Source organism: Culex quinquefasciatus, chromosome 2 (assembly GCF_015732765.1).
Source record: "Culex quinquefasciatus strain JHB chromosome 2, VPISU_Cqui_1.0_pri_paternal, whole genome shotgun sequence".
NCBI lineage: Eukaryota > Metazoa > Arthropoda > Insecta > Diptera > Culicidae > Culex > Culex quinquefasciatus.
The window spans coordinates 32,717,016-32,739,378 of NC_051862.1; the positions used below are offsets into that span (position 1 = coordinate 32,717,016).

At 37.4% G+C, this 22,363-nt stretch overlaps 1 protein-coding gene across 1 annotated transcript in view; it reads right to left on the reverse strand.

Moving 5' to 3' along the window:
* Nucleotides 1-743: 743 nt before the first annotated feature.
* The window catches only part of LOC6040102, a 424,546-nt gene continuing 402,926 nt past the window's right edge, over nt 744-22,363 (reverse strand). The window contains exons 5-11 of the mRNA XM_038256474.1: nt 16,924-17,371; nt 10,624-13,240; nt 10,438-10,566; nt 10,129-10,378; nt 2,230-2,316; nt 1,992-2,165; nt 744-1,919 (exon numbers count right to left, since the gene is read on the reverse strand). Coding sequence (XP_038112402.1) covers nt 1,771-1,919; nt 1,992-2,165; nt 2,230-2,316; nt 10,129-10,378; nt 10,438-10,566; nt 10,624-13,240; nt 16,924-17,371 — 3,854 coding nt within the window. The 3' untranslated portion in view covers nt 744-1,770. The remainder of the gene's footprint in view (nt 1,920-1,991; nt 2,166-2,229; nt 2,317-10,128; nt 10,379-10,437; nt 10,567-10,623; nt 13,241-16,923; nt 17,372-22,363) is intronic.

Here is a 22,363-nt window from a genome sequence, read left to right on the forward strand (position 1 = left end):
ATTTCAAAATTCAACATGATTTGGACGAATTTAGTCAATTTTAGAAATTTATTTGAAAAAAGCTTTCGTCCGTTGTAGTCAATAAAATAACGATAAGATTATGTTTTACAATATGCATAAATTTTTGAAAAATAGTCAGACTTTCATAATATGTATGAAGTAAGATTTACACAAAACAGTAGAATAATTTGAAAAAATATCACAATTTTAAAAAGGCTTTATTTCATAATTCAATGACTTCATTTCGAACAACTGGAACCTTAAAAAAAATTCACAAAAAAATAGCACTGGATAATTTCGTGAAAAATACTCAAATGTTCACAAAATAAAGTCGTTTCAAAATACTAAAGTTTTTTATGACATATAATATAGATGGAAATCAAATAGATCACTTCAGTTAAATTTTCTTTTGTCAACTTGCCAAATTATAAGTTTAACTGTATTTTGAAAAAAAGGTGTCAAATTTTGTGCTTGCACTCAAATAAACCATGTTTTAAATATTGCAATTTTTAATAATTGAAGTTTTTTGAAAAAAAAAATAACGGAATTCTCGCATATTTGGCAAGATCACACTCTTCCAATTTACATCCAATTTGCTGTTTCTCACTATTAATTTATTTGGAATCAGTTTGATTCAACACTAAAACGATAGCAACGCTATCGTTGATGCTATTCACTTTCGATAACATTACCCTTAACATCCATGGAAATTTCTTCCACCGTGACATTAAAACACATTTGGAGTTTATTGAAAAATGTTTTTGCTTTTTATTTAAACTGATTTCATTATGTTCGATAAATATCTACACGAATAATATATTATTAAAAGGTTTGATTCTTTTTTGTTTATCAGGGGCAAAGGGGGATTAGAAACAATAAGCAAGACCAGTAGCGATTCGCTTTTAGCAAAGTTTTGCGGTTTAACGATACATACACGATACGATTAAAAAAAAGTAGTTAAAATAATTAATCGGCATAGTTTAATCAATTCGCTAATTAGGCAAGAAGGGTTTCTCGATTTGATTGTTTTTGCTGCTGCTGCCGACGGCTGCGATTTCCGCGTTTCAGCAGCAGAAAAACTATAATCCATCGCGCAAAAGAATTGAAGCATTTCGCCACGCTTGTTCGGCGTGACTCGAGTTCTCACCTCGATTTAGTTAGTTGTTTTTTGTTTAGGCTAAGTTTAACCCTATCGCATGATTGTTTCTTGCTTCAAGTTTCTTCTATAATTCACAGATACGTTACTCTCCGATTCGATTTGCATCTCAAACGATAATTTTCCTCATTTACACGTGTACAGATCAGTCTAGATTGGTTCTGTTTTTTTTTTGTTTTGTTTCGCTTTGTCTTGTCTTGTCTTTAGTGGCGTTTGAGTTTTGTTAGCGTTTCCCAAAATATAAATAACTCTTTTTTTTTGTATACAATTTCGAAATACACGAATACTAATAAAATATACAAACAACAATTTGCTTACAGCTAGATTGTGTATTTTTTTAAATTTCTTTTTTTGCTTGTAAAAGTTGGGTTGTATAAAGAAAAGAGATAATAATTTGATTATTATATTGCTGCTGAATAGATCGCTTGGGGCGCGAATTGCATTCTGGCTTACTAGAACTAAAACTTTCTTGTTTTTATTTTCATAAAATTTGATAATTTCTCTCTTTCTCTTTCTCGGTTATAGTATGTAAAAGTACGGCTCATTCTCTCTTTAACTCTCTCTCTTTAGTATTCACACTCGCACACTCACGCACTCTCCTTCCAAACACGTTATCACTTCAACGCAATCCGGACGCTGCCGTTCGGGAGCTTCTTCATCATGTTCCAGACCTGTATCCGCGTCATGCGCTCGATTGAAATGTCATTAATGGCAACAATTTCTTCGCCGGCCCGCAGCAAGCCGGATTTTTCCGCGGCGCCACCTGAAAAAGAACAGAAAAACAATCGTCAAATGAGTTCCAAAATACAAGCTTCCAAGCTTTGATCAAAGTTACCCATGAAGATCTTCTTGATCATCAGCGGCTTGTTGCCGGCGGGCGAGTCGAAGCCTCCCTCGATCGAGAAGCCGAGGCCGGCGCCGTCCTTGAGGATTTCCACCATCCGGCTGCCGCCGACGATGGCGGCGACGCCTGCTGCGGCGAGTTGGGGCGAAGCGGACACGCGGTCATCTGGGGGAAGTTGAAAGTTGGTTTTAACAAACAAGAAATTGATGGATTTTGAAAAATAACTTACCACTTGCGGGAGTGATGGAGGAACATTTGGACTCATCGGCCGACAGAAGACCATCTTCGGAGGCGGTTCCGTCGAAGACACTTTCCGCTGGAATGAAATAAAAAGGCATTTAGTATAAATTTATAAAAAAAAACAATAATGTAACGTTGCCCAACTTTTTGAATTTTTAAATCAAAATCAATTAAGCATGAACGCTCTTTAAAATAAAACAAAAAACGCTTTCTTGGTAGAATTATTCACTTTTCGAACATATTTTTTCAAAAATAAAAAGATATTGTTTTTTCAATTATTTATGATAGATTTCAAATTGGACAGTTAATTTTTATCCTCCAGTTTTTGTTGATATTGAAAAGACTAGTTTTAAATTTCAAACCTTAGAAGCGAAAATAATGAACCTTATCTGAGGTTAAAAAGATGTATGTTTTTCAAGATTGAAATTTTTCTATTCAACACAAAATGTAGAAAATAAAACTTTTTCATTTGAATAAATCAGTAATAAAAAATATCATTTGATGATTCCTGCACCAAAATATCAGAGACTCTAGCGACCGTCACTAATGCTTATGAGTTCTTTCCTTTTGTCTCGTGATTCCCAGCAAGAGCTCTCTCTCTCTTCTTCTCTTTATAGCGCTCCTCCTCTTTTCCTGGACCACGCGCTCTCACCGCTGATAATTTCATTCTCTCAGAAAACCACAACGAGACAACCCAAGAGAGCGATTTTTAACCGACCACGCATTACGTCCTGCTAAACTGCGTCTGCAAAAAAATCCGTGTACCTATTTTTTTCTCAATAGTCCTCAACAATACCTACGACTTTGCCGAAGACATCAAATTGATCAGAAAATTCACTCAAAAGTTACAGCAGTTTGAATATTTACGTACCATTTTTGTATGGACAGCAGCCAAAATTGTATGGAGACATGTTCGGGTGAACCAATGACACAAAATGGCTTCTTTGGTCATTGGGAAGGCCCCCTCAAAGTTTGAGCCACATAAAAAAATACAAAAAAAAATAAAAATGGTCGTAATCGGCCGATTTCGGAAAGAATTGCTCCTCTTATAAAGAAAAACTGACTTAATCCACCTATGTGGTTGATGCCTTCCTCACTTTTTACCAACAATGGGTAATATGAGTGGTTTGGACACAGCTATTTTTTTAGATCCAGAAAAATAAGTACACAGATATAACAATGTTGCGGACATCGTTTGCATACAATTTATTGAGATCCTTCTTCGAAAAAGTACATAAATCTCACTTAGGTGGTCGTAACTCGGGACAGGATTGCCAGATCTTTAATGTTGTAAGCTTGTTATAAAGATCTCTCGATTACCTAACCAACGATGGGTCGGGTGATGGATCCGGACATCGTTTACATACATTTAAGTAAGATCCGGCTTCAAAAAAGTACATAAATATCACTTAAATGGTCATAACTCGAGACAGGGTTGCCAGATCTTCAATGTTGTAAGCTTGTTGGAAAGGGCTCTTAATTATCTAATCAACGATGGGTCGGATGATGGATCCGGACATCGTTTACATGCATATAAATGAGATCCGGTTTCAAAAAGTACATAAATATCACTTAAATGGTCATAACTCGAGACAGGGTTGCCAGATCTTCAATGTTGTAAGTTTGTTGGTAAGGTCTCTCGATTACCTAACCAATGATGGGTCGGGTGATGGATCCGGACATCGTTTGCATACATTTAAGTGAGATCCGGCAACAAAAAAGTACATAAATATCACTTAAGTGGTCATAACTCGAGACAGGGTTGCCAGATCTTCAATGTTGTAAGCTTGTTATAAAGATCTCTCGATTACCTAACCAACGATGGGTCGGGTGATGGATCCGGACATCGTTTACATACATTTAAGTGAGATCCGGCTTCAAAAAAGTACATAAATATCACTTAAATGGTCATAACTCGAGACAGGGTTGCCAGATCTTCAATGTTGTAAGCTTGTTAGAAAGATCTCCCAATTACCTAACCAACGATGGGTCGGGTGATGGATCCGGACATCTTTTACATACATTTAATTGAGATCCGGCTTCAAAAAGTACATAAATATCACTTAAATGATCATAACTCGAGACAGGGTTGCCAGATCTTCAATGTTGTAAGCTTGTAAGAAAGGTCTTTCAATTACCTAACCAACGATGGGTCGGGTGATGGATCCGGACATCGTTTACATACATTTAAGTGAGATCCGGCTTCAAAAAAGTACATAAATATCACTTAAATGGTCATAACTCGAGACAGGGTTGCCAGATCTTCAATGTTGTAAGCTTGTTGGAAAGGGCTCTTAAATATCTAATCAACGATGGGTCGGATGATGGATCCGGACATCGTTTACATGCATATAAATGAGATCCGGTTTCAAAAAGTACATAAATATCACTTAAATGGTCATAACTCAAGACAGGGTTGCCAGATCTTCAATGTTGTAAGTTTGTTGGTAAGGTCTCTCGATTACCTAACCAATGATGGGTCGGGTGATGGATCCGGACATCGTTTGCATACATTTAAGTGAGATCCGGCAACAAAAAAGTACATAAATATCACTTAAGTGGTCATAACTCGAGACAGGGTTGCCAGATCTTCAATGTTGTAAGCTTGTTGGAAAGGTCTCTCGATTACCTAACCAACGATGGATCGGGTGATGGATCCGGACATCGTTTACATACATTTAAGTGAGATCCGGCTTCAAAAAAGTACATAAAATCACTTAAATGGTCATAACTCGAGACAGGGTTGCCAGATCTTCAATGTTGTAAGCTTGTTGGAAAGGGCTCTTAATTATCTAATCAACAATGGGTCGGATGATGGATCCGGACATCGTTTACATGCATATAAATGAGATCCGGTTTCAAAAAGTACATAAATATCACTTAAATGGTCATAACTCGAGACAGGGTTGCCAGATCTTCAATGTTGTAAGTTTGTTGGTAAGGTCTCTCGATTACCTAACCAATGATGGGTCGGGTGATGGATCCGGACATCGTTTGCATACATTTAAGTGAGATCCGGCAACAAAAAAGTACATAAATATCACTTAAGTGGTCATAACTCGAGACAGGGTTGCCAGATCTTCAATGTTGTAAGCTTGTTATAAAGATCTCTCGATTACCTAACCAACGATGGGTCGGGTGATGGATCCGGACATCGTTTACATACATTTAAGTGAGATCCGGCTTCAAAAAAGTACATAAATATCACTTAAATGGTCATAACTCGAGACAGGGTTGCCAGATCTTCAATGTTGTAAGCTTGTTAGAAAGATCTCCCAATTACCTAACCAACGATGGGTCGGGTGATGGATCCGGACATCTTTTACATACATTTAATTGAGATCCGGCTTCAAAAGTACATAAATATCACTTAAATGATCATAACTCGAGACAGGGTTGCCAGATCTTCAATGTTGTAAGCTTGTAAGAAAGGTCTTTCAATTACCTAACCAACGATGGGTCGGGTGATGGATCCGGACATCGTTTACATACATTTAAGTGAGATCCGGCTTCAAAAAAGTACATAAATATCACTTAAATGGTCATAACTCGAGACAGGGTTGCCAGATCTTCAATGTTGTAAGCTTGTTGGAAAGGGCTCTTAATTATCTAATCAACGATGGGTCGGATGATGGATCCGGACATCGTTTACATGCATATAAATGAGATCCGGTTTCAAAAGTACATAAATATCACTTAAATGGTCATAACTCGAGACAGGGTTGCCAGATCTTCAATGTTGTAAGTTTGTTGGTAAGGTCTCTCGATTACCTAACCAATGATGGGTCGGGTGATGGATCCGGACATCGTTTGCATACATTTAAGTGAGATCCGGCAACAAAAAAGTACATAAATATCACTTAAGTGGTCATAACTCGAGACAGGGTTGCCAGATCTTCAATGTTGTAAGCTTGTTGGAAAGGTCTCTCGATTACCTAACCAACGATGGATCGGGTGATGGATCCGGACATCGTTTACATACATTTAAGTGAGATCCGGCTTCAAAAAAGTACATAAAATCACTTAAATGGTCATAACTCGAGACAGGGTTGCCAGATCTTCAATGTTGTAAGCTTGTTGGAAAGGGCTCTTAATTATCTAATCAACGATGGGTCGGATGATGGATCCGGACATCGTTTACATGCATATAAATGAGATCCGGTTTCAAAAAGTACATAAATATCACTTAAATGGTCATAACTCGAGACAGGGTTGCCAGATCTTCAATGTTGTAAGTTTGTTGGTAAGGTCTCTCGATTACCTAACCAATGATGGGTCGGGTGATGGATCCGGACATCGTTTGCATACATTTAAGTGAGATCCGGCAACAAAAAAGTACATAAATATCACTTAAGTGGTCATAACTCGAGACAGGGTTGCCAGATCTTCAATGTTGTAAGCTTGTTGGAAAGGTCTCTCGATTACCTAACCAACGATGGATCGGGTGATGGATCCGGACATCGTTTACATACATTTAAGTGAGATCCGGCTTCAAAAAAGTACATAAATATCACTTAAATGGTCATAACTCGAGACAGGGTTGCCAGATCTTCAATGTTGTAAGCTTGTTGGAAAGGGCTCTTAATTATCTAATCAACGATGGGTCGGATGATGGATCCGGACATCGTTTACATGCATATAAATGAGATCCGGTTTCAAAAAGTACATAAATATCACTTAAATGGTCATAACTCGAGACAGGGTTGCCAGATCTTCAATGTTGTAAGTTTGTTGGTAAGGTCTCTCGATTACCTAACCAATGATGGGTCGGGTGATGGATCCGGACATCGTTTGCATACATTTAAGTGAGATCCGGCAACAAAAAAGTACATAAATATCACTTAAGTGGTCATAACTCGAGACAGGGTTGCCAGATCTTCAATGTTGTAAGCTTGTTGGAAAGGGCTCTCAATTACCTAACCAACGATGGGTCGGGTGATGGATCCGGACATCGTTTACATGCATATAAATGAGATCCGGATATATCTGAAAACACATTTTTATACATAACTTTTGAACTACTTATCGAAACTTCAAACAATTCAATAGCGATGTATGGGACCCTATACCAAGTCGTTTGCAACTGGTTTGGTCAAAATCGGTTCAGCCAATGCTGAGAAAACTCAGTGAGAATTTTGGTCACATACATACATACACACACACATACACACACACATACACACACACATACACACACACATACACACACACAGACATTTGTTCAGGTTTTGATTCTGAGTCGATATGTATACATGAAGGTGGGTCTTCGAGCTTTGAATAAAAAGTTCATTTTTAGAGCAGGATTATAGCCTTACCTCAGTGAGGAAGGCAAAAAGCATACAAATTTTACAAATAAGCCCACTTTGCGAATTATGGAAATTTGAGTTTTTATTTTTGGAAAAAAACCGGTCTTTTATGAAAATTTTATATTTTTAACAAAAAAAAAAAAACAAAAAAAGTGAAAATGCATACAATATGTCGCTACGTTTTCAAAAAATAAATAAAAATGCAAACCAATGTTTATACAGCGAGTTATGATAATTTGAGTTTTTATAAAACCGTATCTTCTGATTTTTTTAAATATTTTTACGAGTCTGAAGTTTGACTGTGAAAAGTGAAAATAAAGATAAAATTCGCTTCGTTTGAACCCATATTACAAAATGTAAAAATTTTAGTATTTTCGGAAAAATACGGAATTTTGTGAAAATTGTAGTATCTAACAAAGATAAATGCTTAGCAGTTTTCTTACCTTTTTTTATTGTGGATTTTAAAAATTTGAGTTTTAAAAAACCCGCATTTTGATAAAATTTGATTATTTTTACAGAAAAAAACTATTAAAAAAGTGAAAATGCATATAAAATTTTCGCTTCGTTTGATACCCAAATTGCTAGTTATAAAAATTTAAGTATTTTCGAAAAAAATACAATATTTTGTGAAATTTTAGTTTTTAACAAACAAAACTCTATAAAATGAAAAATCATACCAAAATTCCTTTTGATAATACCCATATTGCGTTATGAAAATTCCAGTATTTTCGAAAAAATACGGCACTTTGGATTTTATTTTTTGTATTTCTGTTATAAAAAAAAATGAAAGCAATGTTATCTGACGCTTAACTGCTATTTTCATCAAAATAAGTGTTTTGAGCTCGTCATCTGAAATCAACCATGACCACTAACATTTTCACAACAAAACAATAGATGAATTAGGTATCCAATCATTTTTTGACTGATTTTTTCACTTCAGTTATTATAAATAATGTAAGTTTAAGAAACTTTACTAAAATTGAATGTTAAAAGAACCAAAAGCGTCAGAATTTACAATTAATCTAAACTAAAGTTTGTTGTACTTAACTGAAATATGATTTGATATTTAATAATAATAAATCAATAGAGAATTTGCAGCAAACCTAAAAGACACATGTCGCCACCTATGAACAAATAGCATAAACCTATGATTTTCCGAAAAAATGTGTTTTTACCTTCAAAATCAACATTTTTATTGAACTTATGCTGGATTCGGATGAGAAAAATTATTTCCAACAATTTGGTGTACAACTTTCCAATATTTGTTTAATTTTACTATGAGAAAACTGTAAATTTAGTAAAAGATAGTAATTTGAACTATTTGGCAACAAAGTCTGTCAAAAATCAATAAAAATTGTTGAATATACTTAAACACATCTGTTATTAGCTATTTTACTGTTTATTTCATTGATATATATGGGGAAACTCATTTTTTCGTGTTCGAAAACATGTTTTTTTAAAGAAAAAGGTCACAAACTTTTGCGCGCCCAAAAATTGATGTTCATTTTTTTAAAGCAAAAATTTTTCTTGTCTTTTGCATCCAGTTTCATTAAGATTGATGCCGGGAATCATGAGAAATAAGCGATTTTGTTCTTCAATCCAGCAGAAAATTATACGAGTTTTGGCAAGTAATTTCATTTTGGCGCCACCTACATTTGAAACACAGTCGCGCTGCAAAACCTCAATAGAAAATTTGCAGCAAAGCTAAAAGACACATGTCGCCACCTATGAACAAATAGCGTAAACCTATGATTTTTTGAAAAAAAAGTTTTTTCCTCCATAATCAACATTTTTACAAAACTTATGCCGGATTCGGATGAGAAAAATTATAGTAATTTGGACTATTTGGCAAGAAAGTCTGTCAAAAATCAATATATATACATAATAAATACAACTATATAACTGTTTATTTCATTGATATATACGGGGAAACTAATTTTTTCGTGTTCCAAAACATGTTTTTTAAAGAAAAAGGTCACAAATTTTTGCGCGCTCAAAAATTGATGTTCATTATTTTAAAGCAAAAATTGTTTTCTCGTCTTTTGCAACCAGTTTCATTAAGATTGATGCAGAGAATCATGAGAAATAAGCGATTTTGTTCTTCAATCCAGCAGAAAGGAATACGATTTTTGGCAAGTAACCTCATTTTGGCGCCACCTACATTTGAAACACAGTCGCGCTGCAAAACCTCAATAGCATTTTTTTGTTTGAAAATAAAAGTGCGTGATTCAATGAACAACTGTAAAATAATATATTGTTTTGTTTTGGTGAACTATTTAACTTATTGATATGAACAACTATGCATCAAAATTATTTTTTTTCCCTTTATTATGGTTTTTGACACGTTTTCTTTGATAATTTTTGGAAAAAATGGCTTAAAAGTTTGTTAAGTTTTTATGCTGTTTTAAGCCAAATTTGTTAACATAACAAGTATTTTAACAATGAAAAGTGAGCAAAAGTCCTCTTTTATTCATAACATCTATTATAAGACCCAATTTTGCAGATGTAGTTTGAATTCTGATAAAACCTGAATTTTACCAATCAAAATGTATAATAACTTCGGTACAATCCCACCAACTTACCCTCATTGCTCACGATGTCCAGATCCAAATCCAGCGACCGGGACGCCTTGTGCTGAATCTTCATCATCTTGCTGCGCTCCTGCGCTCCACCGCCGTAATCCGCCATCATCTCGTTCTTCTCGGCGAGCGAGCTCAACGACCCGAGCGAGGGCCGCTTCGTTTTCGCCAGCTGCAGCAACGCCACCGCCCCGGTATCGATCGTGAGCGACTTGGACCGCGTGATGACCATCACCACCTCCGGGCGGGGTGTCTAGAAGAACCAATTTGATTAGTTTCGGGGGTTAGTTTGAGGTTAGGGTGGCGTGTTACCTTAAGTACACTCAGCGATTCCCGGTGGGTCAGTCCACGCATGCTGAGTCCGTTGATGGACAGGATGCGGTCACCGCGCCGCAGGCGCCCATCCTTCTCCGCCGGCGAGTTGCTCAGGATCTTGTGGATCTGTAACAGGAGTTTGGTTTAGAGAAGGGGTTAGAATTGAAGCTGGCGCGATCTTACCGTGATCTCCTTCGCTTCGTAGTCCGAGCCGCCGGCCAGCGTGATGCCGATGCTGGACTCGGGCGTTTCCCGCTGCAGCACGATCACGAAGGCTTCGGGGGTGGCGAGCGGCGGGTCCGCCTCCTCGATGATCAGCTGTAGATCCTGGGGTGTGATCAAGCTGTGACTGCTGCCGAGGGACGAGAAGCTGCCGTAGTCGGACGGGGTGCTGCTTTGCAGGGTTTGCGAGGATCCGCCGGTGCCAGTGGTGTTGCCGAGCAAGCTGTTGGTCTGCAGCGAGGACACTCCGGACGAGGAGGACGCGAGCGAGTCCCAGGACGAGAAGCGATCGTGGTTGTTGTTGGTGGTGGGGGCGACCGGGACCGGGGTTGATTTGGGGAGTGGGGTTACGGGGGGTTCCTTCGGGGTGATCTTGACCGGGGATGGGACCACGGTGCTGTTATTGGACTTGGCCTCGAAGTTTTTGCGGATCTCGGCGAGGTTCAGCTTCTTGGAGTCAACGGAGGAGCGCAGCTCGCGCTTGGTAGGTGCGATCTCTTCCGATTTGGAGACGACTTGGTCGGAGACCGATCGAGTGTACTTCTTGAGCTCGGCGCGAACGCCGGCAGGCTGCTCGACCTTGGCCGCCTCGTGGCGAACCCACTTGGCGAGGTCAGACATGGTGTTGGAGTTGTTCTGGTTGGCGATCGCGACCGAGTTGATCTTCTCCTTGACGATCGGCGGTTCCACCGCTGTGGCAGGCTTCTGCATAGGAACGATCACCTCGGTGTCAACGCTGGCGTTCTCTTCAACGTCGGAGACGACCTCCACGTACGAGGCGACCTTGATCACCTTATCCACAATACTGTCAACCGAGTCCACCACCTTGTAGTGGGTCAGTTCCTTCTCTTCGAAGCCGTTGGCACTCTTTCCGTTCGTCAACGAGTTGCGCGGCTTTGACTTGGACTTCCGACGCTCCTCCTCTTCGTACCCATCGGTACTATCACCGTCCTCGTACCGCTTGATCTTGCCGGCGTCCTCGATCTTCAGATCTCCGCGACCGCTGCGACTCTTGGCCGACGCCAGCACGTTCTTCCGGTTCATGGACATCTCGTTGGACGAGGACTTGGAAATGCGACGACTCATGTCAATCGCCGGAGTGCTTCCCACCGAGCTGCAGCTCGCCTGCGATCCCGAACTCGAAGTCAACGTGGAGTTCGAGCTCGTGATCGAGGTGTTGGTCTCCGAGCTCAGTGTCCTCGTGAGGACGTACTTCTCCGGCGGCGAAGGCGCCACCGGGGAGACCGGAGGCGAGGAAACCCTCGAACTCAGCACGGAATCGCTGTCGTCACCACTCTCGTCCTCGGTAGTCATACTACGCTGATCGAGTCCCTTCGGTGGTGGGTAAACCAGCGAGGTTCGCGGCGGCTTCGCCGGTGGAACCGGGTTCAACGGCCGGCGGAACGCAGCTTGATCTTCCTCTGCCTTCTCCGCCTTCAGGTTCCGGAAGATGCTCTTGTAGGTACCTCCAAGTTCTGAAGGCTTCGGCGCAACCGTTGGGTGGAAGGAACTTCCATTTGCAGACTTGCCCGGAGTTGGCAACGTGGCCGTTTTCCGCGCGTAATCCAACTTAAGTACGTTCGGCGAAGCCGACGACGACAGGATCTTCTCCGAATCCTTACTCTTGATGATCGGCAACCCGATGATCTTCGTCTCAGGCAGAACCTCCGTCTCCGGGACCTTCTCCGGGATCACCAGTCCTCGCAGCTTGGACATTGACTTTTTGCGCTGCTCCAGCAGGCTCGTGATCGACGACTTCCTCCGCTCCTCCGTGTTCGTGATCGTGGCCAAACTTGTCCCATTCGAATACCCCGAAAAGCTCGTCGTTCTCGCCAAGTTCTTCACGTTTCCAAACAACCCACCATCACCCATCTTCCCTTCCCCATTCACCTTGCTCCCATTCGACGGGTTCAAGTTCTCAACGCTGAATGCCTTCCCCAACACCACTGGCTTCGAACTCTCCAGCCCAAACTTCCCACCGTGGAGGTGTGACCCATTCTGAACCCCGCTATGATCAACCTCATCCAGATTCTCCACGCTATGCGCCTTCTTCCTCAACGTCGCATAAGTCTCGATCGGATCAACCGACGACTTCTTCGGGTACCCACCGTCACTCCCCAACAAGTTCTCCGAACTCTTGGTGAAATCTTTACTAAACTTCCGCAGGATCGGAGATCCTTCCGGAACCCCACCACCCCCTTCTGCACTACCTCCTCCCCCACCATTTCCAGATCCATTCGAGAACATGGCGATCTTGTCGCGCACGCTCCGCTCGGACTTTTCATCCTTGCGCCAGTTTGAGCCGACCAGCGTGACGCGCGACGGAGGTTTGTTGATCTCGTGGATGTCGAAGGAGCGGCGGCGATCTTCGATCGCGGAGGCGGCCGACTTGCCGTTGCTTTCCGGAACCAGCGAGTTGGAGCGCGCCGGGAAGATTGGGGGCTTCTTGAAGGTTGGTTCTGTGGTGGGGTTTGAGTTGCCGTTGGTGTCGAGCTGCTTCAGGACCAGATCCTGGCGGAAGACCTTGCGCGGTACCGGCGGTGGGTGCGTTTTGGGCAGGTCCGGAATGTCGTCGTAGCTGATTGGAAGAAAAATTGGGGATATAGGGGTTAGATGTGAGGAAGAATTCTATTTGTCTGGATTAAAAAAAAAAATTCTGAGAAACAGCACTTCTCTTATTAAGAGAAGTTATATTTTAATGACAGTTTTCCAGTACCAGTTGAGTAGAATTACCCATATATATATTTTTTTTAATCGTACAAAATCTGTATCAATAAAAATCTACTACAGTTTTTTAAAGTAAGGCAACCTTCTATTGTTCACTATGTTTCATGAATAGACTGTTTTTTTCCTTATTCTTATAATTCGTTTTTATGAAAAAAAAAAGAATTACAAGCCATGGTTTCAACATTTTACTGAAAAAAAATTTAAACATGCATTCTACACCAGTCCAGTTGTTTAGCAATGACTAGTTTTTTTTAATATTTAACAATTGACGAAAATAAAAAAAAAACACCTTTTTCAATTTTTGCATACATTAAAAATTAAAAAAAAAATCCAAATATGTTTAAACTATCTCAAACATGCTAAATATGGATATCAATGCAGGAAAATACATAAAAAAATATCTTCAATTGATTTGACTTTTATTTTCATTTAAATTTTGAAGATTTAAAAAAAAATTGTTGATTGATATGAAACCAGTCAAGATGGTTTCTGTAAAGTTTTAAAATAAAGCAATATAAAATTGAAAATAAACAGATAAGAATTTAGATACTTAAAAACAGCTGGCGTTTATTCTCAGTAAACAGTAATTTCAAAATTCAAATCGAAACAAAGTCATTACTGATGTTTCGCCAAATATTGAGCTGGCCTCCATAATATATTGTATTTTTTTATGAATAGTAACAAATTTTACTGCGTTTTTTTACCCATTATCAAACTTAGATAATTTGGTATGCATTTTCACTTTATAAGAGTTTTTTCTTGTTAAAATACTAAAATTTTCAAAAAATACCGTATTTTTCAAAAATACTCAGATTATCAAAATTCGCATTAAAAGTAAAGTTTTGAATGCATTTATACTTTATTATAACTTTTTTTGTAAATCGCAAAAAAATTAGCAAAATATCATATTTTTTGAAGGTACTTTAAGTTCCATAATTTGCAATTAAACAAATCAAAATTTAATGTGAAGCACACAAAATTTTAATGTGTGTTTCAAATTTTACTTCGTTTGATACCCATATTGATTGTTTTGAAAATTTGATTATTTTTGAAACATACAGTATTTTGTGAAAATTTAAGATTGTTGAAAAATCTCTGATAAAGTAAAAAGGCATACACAACTTCGCTTCGTTTGATATTACAATTTGTTAAAATTTGAGATTTAAAAAAATAAGGTGTTTTGTGATTTTTTTTTGTATTTTACAAACAACTCTAAAAAAGTGGAGAGGCATACCAATTTCGCTTCGTTTGATACCCATATTGCAAATTTTGAAAATTTGAGTATTTAAAAAACGGTATTTTGTGGAAATTTATATTGTTAACATTTTAGCAATACACATTTTACATGATATGGTTGAATAAAGTCGATTTTAGGAAGATTTAAAAAAGAGTTATCGTCGATTATCGGCGATAAGATTATCGCCAATAAAATTATCGAAATAACGACAGCGATAGATTATCGTTATCGTAAGACAATAATATTATCGACGATAATTTTATCGATTAACAACCAAGGAAATCACTCATAATTTGCATTGTTAAATTAAATGATTTAAAAAAAAAAACAAGTTTCTACCAAAAGTTATGACAAATATTTTGAAAGTGTAGCAAACATCAGAAAAATTGATAAAAATTTGATCAAATCCTTAACTTGTTAAAGATAGGAGGTTCCTCTCACCTGAGAATTATTGTCCAAACAAATGCAAAGTTTATGTATTTTATTTCAAAGTTGAAGATTATTGTTTTATTTTGATTAGTTTAATATGAATTCATTTATCTTTAGCTGAGTCAAATATCATTTGATTTTTTTTTGTTTGCTATGATAGTTAAGTTGAACCCAACAAACGCAGATAATTTCCGTTAAAAAAATTGCCTAATATTGTTTTTTTTTTAACAAAAAAAATTGTTAGGACTATACATAAGGTTGTATTGAAATTATATGTCATTCGAGGCAAAAAAAAAACTCAACAAACCAAACTTTATTCTCAAAATTTCGAAGCAAAATTATAGAATATTTAAAACAGCTACTCGATTGAAAATCATCTGAAAATTCTGAATCTGAGTATATTGTCTGAACATTGTCAGATTAGGACTAAATTTGTATTTTTTTAGAATATACCAAATTAAAAACAAAAAATAAAGGGTTCATAAAACTTTACAAAGGTTTTATTTTTCAACATTTAAATTTGGACTATTTTTTTCAGCTCTTCTCTATGACTCCAAAGTTGAGGGATTTTTTCCCCTTAAGGCCGATGCACATATTTAAAAAAGTTTTTGTCCCTCGGCCCTGGCCGAGGTCAAGGGGGGGGGGGGGCAAAAAAATAAAAAAATATAAAAATTTAAATAACAAGCCATAGTCTTCACATTTAAATGAAAAAAGTGTTTTAAAATGCATTTTACACTAGTTCAGTTGTTAAGCAATCATAAGTTTTCAAAAAATCTAAGATCTGACAAAAACAAGAATTGTATCGAAAAAAATGATTTAGCATCGAAAATTTTCAAAAAGTCTTAAGATTTTTTGATAAACCCAAACATGCAAAAAATGATTTTAAACGCAGAAGAATGTATTTTAATTTGATTTCAGTTGGTTGCACTTGAATTTTCATTGAAATTTTGAAGTTTATTGTAAAAATATTTTTTTTTGCCTCCTGATTTTTCGGGCCAATTTTGAAAATATTTGTACCAGCCTAAACAAATAAAAAAAATTCAAATGTTAAAAAGATGGGTTTTTAAAAGTTGTTTTTTTGTAAAAAAAAAACGGTTAAATTTAAAATCGGCGAAAAAGTATCATTGTACCTATTATTTCTGAATACAACTTTGCCGAAGGCACTAAATCGATCAGAAAATTCCTTTAAAAGATAAAAATTTGGAATATTCACGTATTTTGTATAGACAGCTGTCAAAATTATTTGGAGACTTCCAGAGTTTTTTTTATAAGGTCCTATAAACATATGAAAGACAATAGCTTATAGGTCCTTTTTTAAAAAAAAACTCTAGACTTGTATGGGTGAACCTGTGAACCAAATGGCTTCAACGGTCATTGGGAAGGCCCTCACAAAGATTGAGCCAAATAACAAAATTATTAAAAAAATCTGTTTAAGTTCAAAAAATCATGGAAAATAATTTTTCAACTACACAATAAAAAATTCATGGTAATATTACATCTTTTAAGTCAGAAAAAATGTGTAATTTTACCTCTGAACCATCCATAAACGAAGTGGGGGTTTAGCAATTGTCCACGATCCATACAAAGAAAGTTTTTTTGTACGGACAATTGTCCACGAGGGGGAGGGGGGGGGGTGGTAATAGTTTCCCAAAAAGTGGTCCACGGGGTTTATGGATGGTCCCTTCTGAAAATGTGTAATTTTACATCTTTTCTGTTGAAATGTCATTTTTTCAATCTAAATTGAGGTAAAATTACATTGTAAAAGAGGTAATATTCTTTCTTTCAAAATTACAGTTTCCAAATGTGCAAAAAAATTTTACTGTGTATTGATTACAATTTTTATCAATACAACGCTTTAAAAAACCCACCTGGAATGTTTATCCCCCTTGGGCGTTCCCCCGTTGATGACCGCCGCCACCGTCGAGATCATCCCGTTGGCCGCCGGTTCGCTAAAGTTGGGCGGGAACTCATGCCCGTCCGGTGGCAGCCGGGAGAAGGCCGGTGGCACCGGTGGCAGCAGTGCCTTCTGACTGTGTTGCTGAATTTGATGGCCGTAGCTGACGATCTTGGTGGTCGTCGACGTCGGCTGGTGCACGGTGCTGGCAATCGCGGTCACAGTCGTCGTCGTTGTCACCAAATTGTTCATTTGGTCCATGCTGATCGCTGAGGTGGTGGTCGTGTTTGTGGCCAGATCGGTGGTGCCGACTTCCGCGGCGGCGTTGATTTTGGTCAGATCGACGTCGTCGGTTGAGCTGCTACCGTTGGTGGAGGTGGCACTAGTTACTGTTGCTGCTGCTTGGGAAGAATTGGCTGATTCTGCAAAGAAAAGAACAAGAAGGAAAAGAAGGTAAGACGACACGTGAAATATGGCGTTCAATTAATATTAATTTGTTGGCGTCTTGAAGCTTGAAGATGTCGAGATTTCAGCTTCCCCTGCACGACAAAGGATTCGATTCACGATTCTGTTCGTGGGAGATTAATCATCGCAGCTCCCCTCCCTCCTCCTCTGTCGTCCCCGAAAGATCAACGAGGTGATGGGTTTCAATTACGCCGGGTAAATCAACACCGTTAACCCTTAACAGACAACATAGTTTTATTTAAGACATATTTGCAACTTCCAAAGAGTTTCATTCGAGGGTTAAACCAAGTATCGCACAGCCCCGTTGACGTCCACAAAGTTGAACAATAAATTTCTCATGCATGACTCAATATTTCGATGGTGGTTCGCCGCACATGCAAGCCACGTATCGCACGTAGAAGGTCCCACGCGCTCGCGAAAACCGCCAAGAAAAATGATCAAACTAGATCTCCGGGAGATTGGTACTTGGCGTGCGATTCGCGTGGCTTATTGAATTCCATTTGGTCAATAGCGTCGTCAAGTCCCGGCGGCGCTTGTGGTCGACACGTTGATGAGTCATTTTGGCGTTGACAGACGAGGGTTTCGTTACTGAGTAAATGATTTTTGATCTTCAAAATAGGTTGAACATCAAATTGTACTAACAAAATCTAGGATTATTTGAAGGAGTTGCAAAATAATAATCGATTTATTGGAGCCTTAACAAATATTTATTGAAAAGTATTTTTAACCACATGAAAATTTTGAGGAAATATGTAAATAATTTTGATTTACATTCAATTTATTACAACAAAATCTCATTCCATTGATAATTAATGAAAATCATCAATGACTTTTTTTTATAAATGTCAAAAATATCACAAATGTTTCCACCTTCCTAAAACTAAAATTTGTTTTCGTTTGTTAAGAAACTGAAATAAAAAACAGCCTAACCTTAGATAAGTTGCTCCTTTTAAATTAAACAAAGGATTTAAAAAAAAACTTCAACCATTATTTAATCACAGAAATATTCATGTTTGAGATTTTTTTGTTGTTTATTTTATATCCTCGCCTCGTCCTCAGTAAGTCATAAAACTAATTCTTTATTAAACTTTTTATTTGATATAATTTTAGATTGGCACAAATTGTATTTATAGTTTTTTTCCTTCGGCTCTGGTCAAAGACAACGAGGACAACAAAGCAAAAAAAATAAATTTAAAATTTCAAGCCTAGTTTTAAATAAAAAAACTTAAATTATCACAAAATGCGTTTTACAAATTTTGCAAAATATTGATGAATTTATGAACATATATTTTCCTTTTTTCCAATATTTTACCGATCTGTAATCAAACCAATTTGATTTTGTAAAAAATCAACGTAATGGTAAATAGTTTTCAACCGATTGTTCAAGTTTTGTAAATGTAAAATTTAATAATTTTGCAGTATTTTTTTTTGAGAGACATAGAAATTAAAAAAAAATGCAGATTTCTAAAATCACAGTAAAATTTTCAATCTTAACTATGTGAAGCATTGTTTCGAACAAGCTTAAAAAAGAGATTTGAACCAGCGGTACGGTAAAAATAAAGTACAACGTTTTTTTTTTCAATCAAACAAATAGGGGAAATATGCCCATTTTAATCACTCTAAGCCGTTCGACCAATTGTCATCACTTTTGCCGTTTTCCGCTATTAAATCAACATTTTCAGATGAATCAACAATGGAGAGTTGCTTGCTCACTTTTAATTGAGCTATTTATTACTTTGGAACAGTCAAAAACACATTATGAAAGCTGTAATTCGTGATCAAAGTGCTGATAGGCCGATAATAGAAATAGGCTGAAAAAGGGTATAGTTCCCCTACTTTTTAATTTGTTTTACAAATTTCAACGTCCGGAAAAAGATGTGAAACTTGAGGAACTAAAATATTTTCATAAATTAATTCATGTTTCGCAAATTTGTCACAGAAAAATAACTGTAGGTGTAAATTACATCGATTAAAATTTCAAAAAAAAATGAACAGTGACGTAAACTGTTAGTAGAATTTGTATTACCCTAGTAAAAAATCATTTGTTTTCTTGATTTAGCCCATTTATCTAATCTAATAAGACCCTAGCGCAGCCAATCTTTCGAAGGGATCCTGGAGAGTGCCTTAGGTTAGATGACGCCTAGCACTCTTCTTGTCATTTATTAACATTTGTAGTGGGCCATTGCATTGAAATGCATAGAAACATCACAAGCGTTAAAGCGGCCAGGCCTACTGCGTAAAGCCGTATCGCAGAGATGACTCGTAATTGGGTTGTGTTTGAGCACTGAGTGTTCGAACAACAACACAATTCTGAATCGACAGGGGAGGAAGAAGCGTGGGGACACACCACCATACGCTCCGAGATTTTGGTTGTATTCGTTGGGAGCACCATGTTAGCAGGTTTGGTACTCCGGGACCCTCTGGGATGGGACATTGTATTTCCACGAATGCCCTGGACACTATTTGCCGTGGTTATAGCGCCACAACTCGCTCTCTGTTACAGTATTCCTAATTCCAGTCCAAGCTTACCAAGTCGTCATGGCCTAGTGGTTAGCATTTTTGCTTACCAACCCAAAGGACGGGGGATCGAACCCCGCCTCGAGCAACTTTGATTTTTCGTTCATATTCATCATTTCAAATTTATGTTTTCTTAACTTTCTCGTTGGGAGCAGATGGGCATCGAACCCAGAACCATTCGCTTACCAGTCACGGCCGCTCCCAATTTTCTTGATTTAGCCCATTTAGGCTAAAAAGTCTTAAACCTTCAAATTTAATGTTTCGTGTTATTTATGAAACAATAAATCCAAATTGTTTTTTTTTTCAAACTTTATGTGTGTGACATAATGCGGTTTCAAAACACTCCGAAAAGTAAAGAAAAATGAATTCATGAACTTTTAAAAAAAAATGCAATTAATTTATACAATATAGTTGTTTTGCATCGTTATCAAACAATATTTTTGAATTATGTTGGATAATATTTTAAAGATATGTTTTTTGATAAAAAAAATACTGAAAACAGGATCAATTGATGAATCTTACGCAAGAAAAATAGTTATGAAAATCAATACATATGATATTTTTTATTCCTTTTTCATATAAAAAATAAAAACAAAATTTAAAATTATTAAATAAAAAATATTAAAAGATTAAACTTTTCACGTCATTATTCAACATTATTCAAAAATATTGTTTGATAATGATGGAAATAAATTTGAATGTTTAAATTTTTTATTTTTTTTTAAAGTTCCATGTATGTAAAACACACATAAAATAAAATAAAAATACAATTAGGATTTATTGTAACAGAAATCTACAATACAAATAAAAAAGTTAATTTCAGGTGAAATACAATAAAAAAAGTTTGATAAATGGGAACATTTTTCAAAGAGGGACAATAATAAACTGCAAAACAAAACATTTTGGAGTGTCTTAAAAAAAATGAAATAAGCTATTTAAAGAAGTTATTGTAATGAAAATCTGTTATTTTTTAACATATCGTCGCCATCATGCTAACTTGTCGTACGTGCATTTTGGGCCAAATTGAGTTAAGAACGCCATTTTGTGCAGCTCACAATGCCTCACCTTTTGACCGTCACAGATCCCCAAAATTCGATTTCAATCCTGAGATATTCAACAAAAACCGAAAAAACTCCGTGCATTTTTGTCACTTTATATATGATAGTAGTTTCAATCTTGTCGTGCTATCTTGTCACTCCATGAAAATTGATGTAAGTGCGACAAAAGGCCAAAGGGATTTCAGGCCAGGAAAGTCAGAAGCTAGACTACCGTTAACATTTGTAATTATAACTCGGGACTCCAGCAACCAACTTCAACCAAACTTTGAGACAATGCACAGAATGGTGAGCCAAACAAAACGTGTTTGTTATTGTTTACATTGCGTGCTCTCGTTTTTGAATATTCAAGGTCAAACATTAAAACGCGTTTTTCTCGGAACGTCAAAATGGCGGGTGCGACAAGATAGCACGACGACGTCGATATGATTAAACAAAATAGTTGAAATCGATCGCAAAAAATGCTCCCAGCAACCATGATTTAGTAATTAAAGAATGTGTCCTCTTATACTTTTCATGTAATCATGATAAGAAAATATGTAGACATCGTAAGTGGCAAATAAAAAAATAGCAAAAATCTTTTCTTCAAAAGCTTTGCTTTGCAATTTCCATGCCTCAAAAAATATTCAAAATAAATAATTGTCCAAAAGTTAAATCAAAATCCACGGATCTGAAGACTTTGAAGTCATTTGCACTCATCAACATTCTATTACTAAAGGTATCCCAAGTAACCTTGTTTTCCAGTAGAACTCTTGGAAAACAATGTTACTTGGGATACCTGTGAATATCAGCAGACCACATCACCAGTTCAAACTCTCCTAACGAGAACCCTCGTCCAACACTTTCCTCCTCCTCCTCAACCGATCCAATCCGCGTAAGCACCGATCTTCCACCACTCAGCACTAAATTGATGTTTCTGCCACAAATCAATTACCCTCCCTTCCGAGAGTACACACAACAATCAATTGAGACAAACGTTTACCGAGAGAGCAAACAACTAGCGCGAGCGTTCCATCGTTGAACTGCGTTGAGAAATGATCTCCAAGTGGATGGGTAACACCGCACTTGAATCTCGCTGATGAAGATCTGCACAAGAAGTTCTTTCTAAAAGAATATTTGAAGATGCCACCCGCGAGAACATTCTCAGAATCTAGATCACTTCTGATCGCACCACGCTTTGATCAATTACGGCGATCCCGAAAACCCGAAAAAAGAAGAGGGGGGGGGGGATAAAATCAATAAACGCTGCTTGATAACTACTTCTCCGGGCCGAACGCGCACGTTCCGGACATCATCGTTTAATCTAGGCTTCTTCACAGTTGATTTTGGCGGGGTTTTTTTTTGCGGAGTCATTCTGGGAATTTTGATAATCTTTTA